The following is a 14,080-nucleotide window of genomic DNA, read 5'->3' as shown; positions in this document are numbered from 1 at the left end:
CACTTTCCTGATTAGTGGAGTGGTAGGCCACGGGGCAAGAATGGCAATGAATGAATACAGAATCTTGAATCCGAAAGGTCTTTCTGAGCAAACTATTAGAAGAAAATCATCAAGCGAGGCAATGCGTGTCCAGCGATGGGAGACCTGGTAGCTATGGTCACTTGGACCAATCAGATCTCGCAAAATGAGCAGAGCAGCATGGTGACAGCAGATAATGTTTTTTTTAATATGCTCGTTGATCCCCCTGGTGTTACACATATGGTGTCATGACCAAATCCAGGCTTCAGGTAAACGGGGTTAGAGAGCAGGGGATAATTGGACCACAGCGTACAGATATAATTCAGTCCCCATTTTAAAGTCACGCATTACATTCTGTCTTCCACTGGCAGGAAGATGTAGTTGACAAGTTTACATAGGCAGTTTCCATCATAAATGTGGAAATAGGAATTTGTAATGGAAACCATTGCCGGGTAATGTGTGTAGATGTGAGATTTTTAATATATTATGAATAGATGTTAGTAATCTAGTTCTGCAAAATGAACACATTTAAATAGTTTAGATGGTTTTATCAAGAACAAAAATGTACATTTAATATTTATATATTTAAAAAAATGTTCTGAGATTATTAGCTAAATTCCTGAGATGTAAAGCTTGTGTGCTTTGACATTAATAAGACAGATGTTTGACAGCTGTATTTAAGCTTAATCTCTGTAATAAGTAATAAAACTAACTTGACCAGTAAATGTTTTAATGGTGTCATTTAAACAGATATTTCTAACTTATCCCCTTTTGGTGCCATCCCATTTAATTGGTAGAATTTAAGTGTCATTTTAAGGTTTATTTATTATTCTGTTCAAAATGTGAATAAACCCTCACCATTCACTTTTGAGTGACAATTGTGATAAATACATCTGTATTTTAAAGAGACAGCACATGTGCTACATGTTTTTTTAGGTTTGGTCTACTGGAGACATCAATGTGAAACTGTTCTGGTAAGGAGTTAGCAAGGGAGTAGTCTGTAGTTATGCACTGATCATTTAGCACAGTATTTTCTGCAAGTATTTCCCATACTTGTGTCCCTACAAAACCATTTAATCTGATTTATGGTTTAGAAACAATTTAGCTTGGCAAAGACCACTTGGTCCTCACTGAATTTTGCAGAAGCAGCAGCTTGTTGTTTAAAAGTTCTCAGTTACGACACTGAGCAATGTATGGGTCACATTTACAACTTGTGTAAACTGCAGAGCAATAAAGGACCTTTTTTTTTGATAATTGCAATCATTTAATACATAGTATTATTCCTTCATGAATTTGAAATAAGACCTTACAATGCAGACAAGAAGTAATTTTCTGTTTGGCATTGATAGTGTCCATTATATATAAGTCAATAAGATAATAGCTATTAGTGGGGGAAAGCATATTTTCATTAATGTAAGAAGGTAATGCAACATTCTGTGAACGGTTCCATGTGCCCACATTTTGGATATTGCACAGTGATAATGCTTTGTGTATTTATCTTCTTAGGACATATTGATTTAGACTTTAAACTCCAGAGACAAAGAAACGCATCAGCAACTCAAGGCAACAGAATAAGATTTTCGAGCTTTGGATTATGTTATTCATGGTTTGCCACTACAGCTGCACACTTGAGCTAGTGTGTACTGGTGTTGTACCTGGAAATGTAACAAAAGTTCTTGTTTAGTTACTTTGTAACAAATGCACCCTCCATCTACACGAATAGATTCCTTGTCACCTCCCGTTTGTTATTATGACAGATGTTCCTATGTAATGTGGAAGGACAGGCTCTTGGTGCATTTCCGGTGAAGAGTTCAATGCTGGACTTGGGTTTCTATAGCCAAAAGCATTCTTCTCATCAGCAGCATATCCTCGATTTTCCATGATGTAGCCTGTAACCGCGCAGGGTGATCTTTGGAAGGTATGCTTAGCAAAGAACTGGCCATAACTCAAGGATCCGAGTTGGGTTTGTCCTGATGTGCCCATACCCAATGGATCCTGCTGTTCGTGTACCCTCCCTTCATTCAATTTTGTGGTGTCTCTAACATTATTCATGTTGTCCAGGTTAGATTTGTGATGGTTGCCATGTTCGTACTGGAGCTCTTTCATACAAATCCTCCTAGTTTGTTCATATGGTGCTTGGGTTGGTAAAAGTTGTTGGCTTATTCTTGCCATTGGCTTGGCTGCATCACAGTCTGACTTAGCTAACAAAGAATTATTCAAAGAGGTTGAAAAACACTTTTCTTCATTGCATAATTTCTCCTGAGAATTATGTTTGAACAGGATCTTACACTCTTCCTTGATAACATGCTGCGTTGGCTGTAATATTTCTATTTTGTTTTGCTTTCCAGGGTTAATGTAAGGTTCTTCCTTATATTTATTGTTTGGTCTTGACGATGCACAACTTGGGAAAGTGGCAGATGTTGCTGCTTCACAATGCCTGCTGTTGGGCAATACACCTAAATGAAAGAGAAGGTATTAAGAAAGCATTAGGCACAATGTGATGGGAGTGCAATAGCTGTTGAATGAGCACTAAATTTGTGACTGGAGTTTCTAATTAGCCTAGTTTGTTTGGTCAACGTTCAATTATTTTCAGCATCCCATTAAGGTGCTAGCAAATCAATGTATTCATGAATCCTATTAAGTATTCCAGTCAGTCTTGAAAAATGTCACCAGTGGCTGATTTAATATTAAAGCAGAAACTGTACCATATGTCATCTTTGGCATTTTGGAACTTTGGGAATAGCAAAGGAAGTTTAATGCAGGTATGTGTCTCGGATCACAGTATAAACCAACATGTGAATTCAATCAGCATATACAGGATTATGGATGGCTTACAATGAGTTACAAGCCAATAATTAAATTGAGGTGTTCTGATGATGTCCTGAATGGTGAAAACAAAATTTGAGCAGTTTGGTAACCTGTTTAAAACCCCCAAGATTGAAAGACATCCATTTTCATATGTTTATTTATATGGCATAAAATTAAGTTACTGTTTTAGAGATGTGGTGGGTGAGATAAATTATCAGTTAACAAAGGTGGTCAATTTGAAGGCATACTGTACAATTTAAAGTACTGTAATCATTTTTTCTGCCTCGCAAAGCTGTAGGGATTTTTCATGTTTTTGGGAATGTATTTTAAGCAATATATATTCTTGGGAAAAAATTGATTTAGTCTTGGAAAGTGTCAGTTAGTTGCAAACCTGGTTGGATTAGTAAAATTAATGAGGTTCACTGATACTTGGCACTCCATTTAACAGCATGACCTGGTTATGTCCAGCAAGGTCAAGTAAAGAGGCTGATTCTTGTAACTTTTCTTCCACATTTGAATGAGACTGGCCCAAGTAGTCACTTGTAGTCTTATGACCCCAGTAGTTGCCATGTAACTTTGTATGCAGTTAAGTAATTGGATGCGGCACTAGGCCCTTCAATTCAAATGCAAATCAAGGCATGAACTTTTTAAAAGTCTTATTTTGATTAATAACATAGTTGAAATTCATTTTATGCTAACACTTTGTTAAATATGGTCCATGTTGATGAGAGACTGGAGTTTTAATTAGGCACATGGTCATACACAGATCGACAGGAACATTTTAGCTGTAAACCTTTGTTGACTTAAGTGAAAGTGGTGGTTGTCTGCTGTAGTTTTCTCATTGATACAGTCATTCCTTTGTTTTCTTATTCAAATTTTTAGTATGTGTGTGTAGATTTCCTGTCTTGCCTTCAAATTTCCTCTGTAAAACAAAAATGCTGATTTACTTTGCAGTGTCTAACTCAGCTACTTCATGGCACTCTCCCAAAGACACCTACATCTAGGAGGCAACAGACCATCACTCCAGCCACTTCACCCCAGGTATGTAACCATTCTAAAACTCTGACAATTAATCATACACACTGGTTAGAGGGCTGGTGTGTGGGCCTCCATTACAATACAAGCCTATAATGAAGTCAGTGTAAAGTGAGCGCCTGACTCATCATGTATTCCACTAAGGCTCCCAATTTACACATCTAAAAGGTAATTTTTGTTGTTTTTCTTTAAAGCATGTTATTTTAATTAATCTCATGATGAACATTTTGGCTGTAAAGTAGCTAGCACTGATAACTTTTAGGAATTGTGTCAAAATATTTTCAAGCAAGCAAATACCTGATGGTGAGTAGATTAATTTTTTTTGGTTGAGATGTCAGACAGAGGCTCTGTTCGCTTGTGAAAATTCCCATGGCACCATTCAAAGCAGAGCAGGGAATTCTCCTGATGTCCTGACCAGTATTCCTCCCTCAAAAGGCACCACCAAAGACAGATTAACTGGCCATGTATTTCATTTGCTGTTTGTGGGATCTTACTGTGCATAAATTTGTTGTTGCATTTGTAACAGTGGCTGCATTTTAAAGAAATTAATTGGCTGTGAAGTACTTTGAGGTGTAGCCTGAGGATGTAATAAGGTGCTATATAAATGCAAGTTCTTTCTTTTCTTTAAACACCGATTTTATGCAGTGGCTTTTTACCTCTGGGTAGATGGATGGATGGATGGATGTCAGGTCAGGCTTGGCTGTGATGCTTCACACCATGATGATTGTATAGCTGCTGACATTCATTATCTGAGCTACACATAAAGAATGGCCACTTGGGTGACATAATGGAGGGATAGGAGATGAGGGGAGTAAACTGGAAAAAAAATTCATATTACTGATACGTTGGGAAACATTAAGTTAGTGGAAAGAGAGGCTGCAATTTGTACAGCAGAAATCATCTAGAAAATGTTGTATTGCATTTTGATGGGATGGATGCTACATGGAGTAAAATGAAAACTTGTGTAAAATATATATTTTTAAGTAGTTCCCAGTAGAACAGCGTAACTTACACTGATAATTCTGTGCAGAGCAATACTGGGATTCGCTGATATGGTGATCCTGCAGATTCTTCGAGGGAGATCGACTTTGAGCTGATGATGAACTTGTCAAATGCCAGCAGCTGTCGCTGGTTGCCTGAAACGCACCCACGTAGAATCTTGCTGTTTCACAAGGTGATCCTTGACTCTGAGCTATCCTATTAGGCGTCATCTGCTTTTTGCTAGCAAGCACTTGGGGGTCTAATGAGAAGTGTCCATAGGTGTAGGGGAAAGGGAGGCCATGTGATGAGGCATAAAGAAGTTCATTGTTCTGGTGGGAAGTGTTTTCCTGGGGTGATACGACGTTCAGCGAGGGGCTTCCTCCCCAGCTACTGGCATGGTCACAATCAGCTTTCTCAGTATGGAATGAATTATATTGCTGGAAATGTGGAAGAGGGGAAAGGAAAGTCAATTGTAATAGAGGAACTGCATGTCAAAAAAAGGAATTTAATCTCATTACACAACCGATATTAACATTTTCTCAAATTATATTTAAAAAAATGAACATTTTTATATATTTGCATGTATTTATATCATACACATTCCTGTTTGTATGAAATTGATTGTTTTTGCTACCTTCAGTAATAGAATTTTTGCCCTTTTTACGTCAACTAGCTTTTTTTCCCCCTAGCTGCACGATTAGATTTTGTGGAGATTTTTTAAGCAGGTCTCAGGATATTAACCAGTTCTGGAATTTTCCAACACCTGTGGAAGTCGATTTCCTTCTTTCACTATTCGTGGTGAAATCATGGACCCGAGTACAAACACGTTAATAATTTTGCAGCAAATACCAAACAGAAGAGAGCTTTCTCCTTTGTGTACATGAAGCTAGTGACAAAAATCAGCTGCAGACCCAATCTAGGGAAGACTTTAGAACCAGCTTCTATAATTCTAATTATTTGTGAATAGAAACTTTATTTTTGCAGATTTTTAAATGACTCAAATGCACTTTTCATAATTTTAAAATAAATTTCCTTATCCTAACTGCAAAATCCCAGTGAATCAACCCTCCGCATCGCATCAATTAAGCTGATCTTTAAAAGTGGTCGGCAAAATTGTTGTTATAACACTTTATGTTAATGGCATTGCTAATGCGAAAATGTCAACATTCCATTTAAAGGATATGCAGTATTTGTGACAGTTTAACTCTCAAAACATACCAGGAGTACTCTGTTGGACAGATTGTCTGTGTCCTAAAGTTTATGCAAAAAGTAGGCTTTCTAAAGAATGCTGTCCGATGGAGTCTAATTGGGATGGCATGCATGCGTGGGTGTCGGGTGGGAACAAGTTTTGGATCTGCAGTGGTGTCCTCCATGGTTAAATTGCCTGCTAGCACTCACTGTTTGAGCTTGCATATAATGAGTGACCACTTGTTGAGATGCCGGGGCCTGTGGAGCTGTGCTCCATTAGGGGTCAATGTCTAACCTGTAACCTTATTGGGTGTTCATTTTTGAATGTTTGGAATGGTAGAGAACAAAACATTGGGGATATTCAAAATACAGCTGGATGCTATAATGGGAGAGTTGGGGTTGAGCTTCAATGAGCTGAATGGCCTTTTCTCATTCCTGACTGCCCTGATGTTCTTAATGTTCAGATTTACATATTATTATGCCGTTGAAAAGGGCTAAATGTCCAAGCTACAGAAAACGGTGTTAAACTTTTAAGGTTTTCTCCAATTATTGCATCCAGCTGTGTTTTGAAGATCCCCAGTGTTTTTTTGTAGCTACTATCCTGCCTGGCAGATTATTCCAAACATTCAAAATGAAACCCTATAAGATAACAAGTTAGGTTATTTGAAGACTATCGTGATATTTGGTTATACATATTCATGTTATTCAGTTTGATAGCAACCAACATAGCTTCCTCCGACATAAGTTGGTAATTACAAGGCCGAGTGTGGTACCAAGCCATAGAGATCAGGAAGGTTCCAGGTTTGATTCCTGGTTTGTGCTGAATGATCCCAGCTGCAGTGAGGGAAAGGGGGCTACAATTGGTCTCCTGGACAGTGGAGGGTAAACATCACCCAGGGTTCATGTTCCTTATTACTATCCAATGAACCACACTGGAAAATGCCCTGTGTGCACCTTGGATGAGTAGAAAATCAGACTCAGATGTAATCTCCCCATGATTGAAAAGCCTGCCAACACACACAAGTACAGAATGGGCACTTGGATGAGGTACAGCAGAACACTGTCTGAGCATGAGTTAGTGTCTTCAGATGAGGATAAAAGGGAAGAATTGTTTTTAGAAGAAGCAATAAGCATTAGAAATTTTGAAAAAAAACAGTTTTAGAAATGTTATTTGAATAAAATGCTGGGCCTACTTCTTAAAGCTTGGTTCTCAAACCATTAAATGTTTAAAGTCCCATTAAGTGGCAGTCCAATCTATGACTGTAAATTGGAAACAGCCTCGTATGAAGGGTTGAATATACAGTGCTTCTCTTATTTGAGTGTTAGAAATTATTACTGTGTTGAAAAGCAATGAGAATTAAAAAATAAACATGCAGTCAAAAGCCTGCAGATGTCATTTCCATCTCCAACTTTATGTAAATGTTTGAATATGTAATAAAGCATTCGGTATTTGCTGATATGGATACCTTATGTTACTGTAAAACAGCATTCTGCTTGGTACTGCAGTAGCTCTGTGTGTTTGGTGCTCTAATGTGGTAGGATGTAGGTTTGGGCTTCTTCTTCTCCACAGCCTCATTTCTTGCCCTCAGCCATGCTGTCAGGGAAAAGGAGAAAATGCAAGCCAAGTGCTTCCCCATAAGGGAGTAAGTGAGAGTCAGATAAGTCAACCTGGATGACGTTTGTACACATCCTATTGCCTTAATCAAGAGTGGCTTTGCCAGAGCAGCCTACAAGCAGCTCATTTGCCTTTGTTTTACCCCTCCTTCAATTTGCACCACACAGCATTCCTGTGAGACATGCTACTAGAAAATGTGCCAGAGTAACTCATCTTGTAAGAAGGCATCTGCCCTCTGCTCCACACTTCTCCCTGAGAACACTGCTGTGAGTGCGAGCAAACCTCAATTCTAGTACTTTATGCACAGTGATTCCTCAACATGCTACAGTATCTGGACAAGTGGGTTGGAGCTATGTACCTGTGGATAAGGAGATGTTTTTAGCTTAGATTTCAACTTGGAAATTTTGGGTTTCAGTTGTTTTTGGCTTTCATGTGAGGTAGACAGCAGCATCTTGTAGGGAAATGAGGACTTGGTGGCTGTAGTCTGGTCCAGTGATAATTGCAATTCCTTGTATTCAATGTCCCTGCAACATAAGATTCAATAACACTGTAATATGCAGTAATAATTAAAAAGTGTTAAACACCAGATTAATTTAAATGGGTTAAAAACCTCATTAAAAAAACACACACAGGTGTATAACACAATTTCATTAACCAGTCCTCTGAAAATAGCACACGGAGGAAATTAAATCCACAAGTGTTCAAACAGTAGTATTTACAGTAATTAAAGATGCCGGCTTTATATCCGCTTAATATTCCCATCTGTCTCTTTTTATCAGGCACCAGTTGATAGCCTTGTCCTGGTCATTTCCTTTTGACCAGGGCTGCCTGTCATACATCTGGAATGTGCCTGGAGAATGCTGCTGATTTCATCATATCTTCAGCGCTCACATATTCTCATATTTTAAAAAAAATTAAACTGAAAATTTATTGCACTTTGATGTGCAGCAGAAGCTGGCTGCCGAGGAGCTGGCCTGTTATTTATTTCTGGTGTATATATCCGCTGGACTCTTATCCTTTCAAAATATAATTGATGAGGAAGTGCAATCATACAGTAAATAAAGCTTGAAGGGTTGTATTTTCTTGTTTTGTTAAAAAAGGGGTTAAATGCCCATTTTTTATACTCGTTATTTGCTAAGATGATGGGGATGCACGGTTTTGAAGCATGAAGTTTTGTTAAATGCAATTTCATGATCAGGAGTGGGAAGTAACAGCTAATCACAATGCATCTGTAATAATCTTTTAATACTCCTTGAGCACCTGGTAAGCCACTTAACCAGTATAACTAATGAAAAGCTGAGTAATCCAGCTGTGGAGTGCGTAATACTTGTGTGAAATGACTGAATGGCTGAAGCTCTGCTTGTGAACTGTGCTGTGATGAAATGACAGAACCTTATTCCTTGGAAGATGAGAAACTAAATGGAGTAGAGGAGCAGAGAGATCTGAGATAACAAATACATAAATCACAAACCAAGTGCTGAAGTTCATTTCTAGAGGGATAGAATAGAATACACAATCGGAGTGGTAATGTTAAATTTATATAGAACCTTGGTTAGATCACACTTGGAGTACTGTTTGCAATCCTGGTCTCCATGCTACAAAAAGGATATTGCAACACTGGAAAAAATGTAGAAAAGATTTGCAAGGGTGTTACCAGAACTGAGAGGATGCAACTATCAGGAAACACTGAGTAGGCTGGGGCTCTTTTCTCCAGAAAAAAAACTAAGAGGAGACCCAATGGAGGTCTTTAAGATTATGAAAGGTTCGATAGGGTGGATGTGGAGAAACTGTCTCCACTTGTAGGTGAATCCAGAACAAGGGAGCATAAATATAAGATAGTTACTAATCGATAAAATAAAGAATTTAGGAGGAATTTCTTTACAACAGGTGTGGTGAGAATGTGGATCTCGCTGCCACATGGAGTGGTTGAAGCAGATAGTATTGTTGCATTTAATGGGAGGCTTGATGCTTTCAGGAGGGAGAAGGGAATAGAGGGATATGGAGACAGGGTAGGAAGAGGTAATTAGAGTGGGAAGAGGCTTGTGTGGAATGGCCTGTTTCTGTGCTGTAGATTCTATGTAACATAAAGCATGTACTGACAATATAGAATCCAAGTGAACAAGTATGGGTTTGTACTCATACATCCTTTATAGAGCAAGGAGAACCTAACAATCTGCAAGCCCCACACAAAAAGCACCAATAATCACCACCTACACTTGAATCAGACACAATACAGGTATACGCACTCGTTAAGAGGATCCTAGTCACGTTGCGAAAGAACCAGAGGATGAGTCACAGAGCATTGTTGATGGTAAATCTGTAGTGGGTTCATGAGAGGCCAACAGTTACAAGATGAAAATCTAACATGCCAATAGATTCCCTCCCTGCCCCCACCCCCTCACCCCCTCACCTTGAGTTGGGGAAACTAATCTAATGGACCTGCTCTCCAATAATGGACATTAGGACATATAGTCAGTGTTGAAAGTTACTTGTTTCCATACACATGGCAGTGAAGGGTAGTATTATTTGGTTGGATGTATGAGTCGTTATTGATTAGCAAGAGGATAGCGGAGTGAGTACAGGGAGTTTGGTCTGAACTGGAGTGGATTGGGAAGCACTAAAATAGAATTTATGACCAATTAGTTGCTAATGGGGTTTTTTTTCCCCAAGTACCGACAGTGATGGTTTGACTAGCAAGCTACCTATTAATTAGATGTGAAATCGCTGGTGACTGGGTGAGATTTTCCATTTGTTATTTTAGAAGTGGTACCAGTGTTTGGATTGGCTGATTGTGTTGTTTTTGAGAGGATTTAAGTTGAATCCAAGAGGCCAGTAGAGTGAGAGGGTAGCTGAGTAAGTACAGGGAGTTTGGCCTGAATTGGAAATCGGCCTTGAAGTTGCTCTCAGTTATCTGAGTTTAAGTCATTTGAATCCACTTATAATAGCAAGACACTGAAAACCAGTGTTCTGTTCAACTTGCTTGCTGTGCAAATTTGTGGAAACTGGGTGTCCAGGACAACCAGAGCTGTAAGAAGAGTCTCAGCTGGACTCACTCAGAGTTATTGAGTGTGAGAAATAATTAGGGACACTTTCACTGTGCTGGTGGAGGAAGGATTCCCAGAGCACAAATTTCAGGAGGTGGTCACCCCGTAGAAAAAGAGGGCTAGTGATGTAGAGCAAGGGAAGTGGGGAAGAGAGTGAAGGAAGACTCAGGTGGAGACAGTGAAAGAAACTCCTAAGGGCTTGAAACTGTCTGCTAGGTATACATTACTGGATACCAATTGCACAGGCAAGGATGATGACTCGAGAGGGAAATCACAAACATTGTCAGGTATAGTGGAACAAGTGGTTATCCGACTGGAGAGAAATGAGTACAGGAATGCGACAGTAGTTGGAGATTTGATAGTGAGAGGAGTAGTTAGTTGCTTATGTAACCATAAAGATGAGTCCTAAATGATGTCTCTCAGGTGTCAGGTAACACAATGGACATGGTACGGAAGCTCTTGAAAAGGGGAAGAATTTCTGGGCTCTGGTTCAACACTGGTTTGTAGCAGAGAATTCCACATTTTAACTACACTGTGTAAAGATTTTTTTTCTAACCCCCTCCCCCTTTAATTCCTTTTGTGATTACCTTAAATTTGTGCTCACTTGTTTCTACCGATTGAGTGAAATAATCGCTCACTATTTACCCCAGCATAACCCTTCATAACCTTGAAGACCTCTATCAGGTCACCCCTTAACCTTATCAGCCCAGGTCTCATTTCATAGCTTTAACCCATCATCCCAGGTAATATCCTAGAGAATCTACACTTTTTATATCCTTCCTATAATTGAGTGCCCAAAATTGCACACAGTATATCACTGTGGTCTAAAATTTTGTACAAGTATGCTTTAATATCCCAATTTTCTATTTTAAATCGATGACCCTAGTTCCCCAGTTTTGTTTCCTATACTCTGGTAATTTATGTATGTAGATTAATGCACAATGTAAAGGAACATGTGTGAAAGCCTTAAAGCCAGATTGGCAGAGTTGATATGCAGCAATAGAGAAAATTAGATAAACACAGAAAAAGTGAAAAAAAGATTCAGAGACAAATAGGCAGATAGACACTACAACCACACAGGAACAGATTTTAAAATGTGGAAGATAAACAGGGAGCAGTACAAAAAGAATTAGAGAGTAGAAAGGAATGAGACTGTTGCTAGAAGAGACAGGAAATTTTGTTTTTTTTTCCTCCAGGAGCAGCAACAACAACAAGCGCCTTTAAAGTAGTAGAACGTCCCAAGGCACTTCACAGGAGCAATTATCAAACAAAATTTGACACCGAGCTGCACAAGGAGATATTAGGACAGGTGATCAAAAGCTTGGGCAAAGAGGTAAGTTTTAAGGAGCGTCTTAAAGGAACAGAGAGAGGTGGAGAGGTTTAGGGGAGGGAATTCCACATCATAGCTACACCTCAGCAGCAGAGTAATACATTGTGCATTATATGGCATAATGCTCCTGTTGTTACAAACTTGCAGATCCTCTGACTTACCAGGAGAACACCACAGGAGATCCACTGGTATTTTATATCAATGAACACTTTTTCAGTCCTGGATCAACTTTAACTTATTTGTGCTTCTGTCTGTTGGGAAGAATCTCATTTATATTTCTGCTAGCTTGCTAAAATACCACAATATTGCTTTCATGATTAATTTCTTTTTCTGTGCATTCATAAAGGTTGAATGCTAGAAACGTATTCACTTTTTCACCTAGTGACAGCAGCATAAACTCCCCGATCAGCAGGGCTACTGGTTTATGATGACTGAATGGGGCCAGTCTTTGTGTTGTAGGCACCAGGAAGATGATGATGATGATGATGATGAAGAGGAATACATGGATGTCTGGCAGTCAAAGCTACATTACTAGAGCAATCACCTGGACTTGACTAAGGAGCAATGCACATATTCACCAGAAAAGGGGTGATAAGAGTTGTGCCAAATGCTTCAGAATGACCTGCAGCCACACCCACAGGGCAGGAACAGCAATGCCAGTGGCTGTCAAGGTCATTGCAGCCCATAATATTTTTTGCCTTGGTCTCTTTCCCAGCTCGCAGTGGGGACATCAATCAGTCTGCAGTCCAAAAATGCATTCAGCAAGGGACTGATGCAACAATTACATTATATTCTCCATGGGCAGGAACCAAGAACAGGAAAGAGCCCTAATGTTCTTCCAAATGCCACTATTTCCCAAACTGCAGGGTGTGATTGATTGCACATGTATGTGCACCTACACACAGTGGGTCATACATGAACCAGACGCAGCAGCACTCTCAATCAACATGCAACCATCTGCACAAGGCAATGCAGATGAATGTTTGCTTTTCTGACAGCACTCATATACTCATGTATTTATTTTAAAGCAATCCACCATGCCCCCATTCTTTGCTCCTTGGTGTCATTTTGGCTCAGTTGGTAGCACTTTCACCTCTGAGTCAGAAAGTTGTGGGTTCAAGTCCCACTCCAGGACTTGAGCGTATAATCTAGGCTGACACTTCAGTGCAATACTGAGGGAGAGCCTCAATGTTGGAAGTTGTCATCTTTTGGATGAAATATTAAACCAACTGTCTGCTCATGTGGGCAAGAAAGATCCCATGCCACCTTTTGAAGAGCAGGGAGTTCTCCCAGACAACATTCCTCTCTCAACCAACACCACCAGAAACAGATTATTTGGTCATTCACCTCATCGTTGTTTGTGGGGCCTTGCTGTGCTCAAAGTGACTGCCACGTTTGCCTATATAACAAAAGTGACTGCACCTTAAAAGTAACCCATTGGTTGCAAAGTGATTGGGATATCTTGAGGACATCCTGAGGATTTGATAGGGTGCTATATAAATGCAAGTCTCGTGTTCCTTCTTTCTTTCCTCCTTTACTTCTTGCTTTCCTAATCAAAAGGTATAAAGCTGGATTCTTGGGGAGCAGAGATACCCGGTGTAGCTTTGGATAATGACTGCTCTGAAGTAGTCTCAGATAGTAACAGAGTACAGGCATAATGATCTTCATGCCTCCTTGCGAACCATCACTGAGCACACAAGAGACAGAATGAAGCAGTGATTCCATTGCCTTGACACATCGGAGGCACTCTGCATTCCAGCCCAGTTAAAGTATCACAAAATATTGTGGTGTGCTGCGTTCTCCATAACTTTGTTCTGCAACAAAGAATCAACATCAAGCTGCCAGAATAAGAGGCCCGGAACATTGCCGAGCAGACATCACTGAGGAATCAGAGGATCCAACTGCACAAGAACCTTTGCCATCTGCAAGAGATTTTCAGCAAGACATCATCTCTTAGTCACTCCACTGACTCAATGGATGAAAAGTCCTATCCTTATCTGTCCCATGTCCTGGAATAAGTCAACATCTTCTACATTTGCACAGAAATTTAATAATCTAGCA

General features: G+C 39.5%; 1 protein-coding gene across 1 annotated transcript in view; it reads right to left on the bottom strand.

Annotated features, from left to right (window-relative positions):
• Positions 1–1,282: 1,282 nt before the first annotated feature.
• sim2 (SIM bHLH transcription factor 2) overlaps positions 1,283–14,080 on the bottom strand; it is a 67,174-nt gene continuing 54,376 nt past the window's right edge. The window contains exons 9-11 of the mRNA XM_067992382.1: positions 8,004–8,169; positions 4,874–5,279; positions 1,283–2,474 (exon numbers count right to left, since the gene is read on the bottom strand). Of these exons, the coding sequence (XP_067848483.1) occupies positions 1,750–2,474; positions 4,874–5,279; positions 8,004–8,169 (1,297 nt within the window). The 3' untranslated portion in view covers positions 1,283–1,749. The remainder of the gene's footprint in view (positions 2,475–4,873; positions 5,280–8,003; positions 8,170–14,080) is intronic.

Source organism: Heptranchias perlo, chromosome 11 (genome assembly GCF_035084215.1).
Source record: "Heptranchias perlo isolate sHepPer1 chromosome 11, sHepPer1.hap1, whole genome shotgun sequence".
NCBI classification, from domain to species: domain Eukaryota; kingdom Metazoa; phylum Chordata; class Chondrichthyes; order Hexanchiformes; family Hexanchidae; genus Heptranchias; species Heptranchias perlo.
This window is presented reverse-complemented; position numbering and strand designations above follow the sequence as displayed.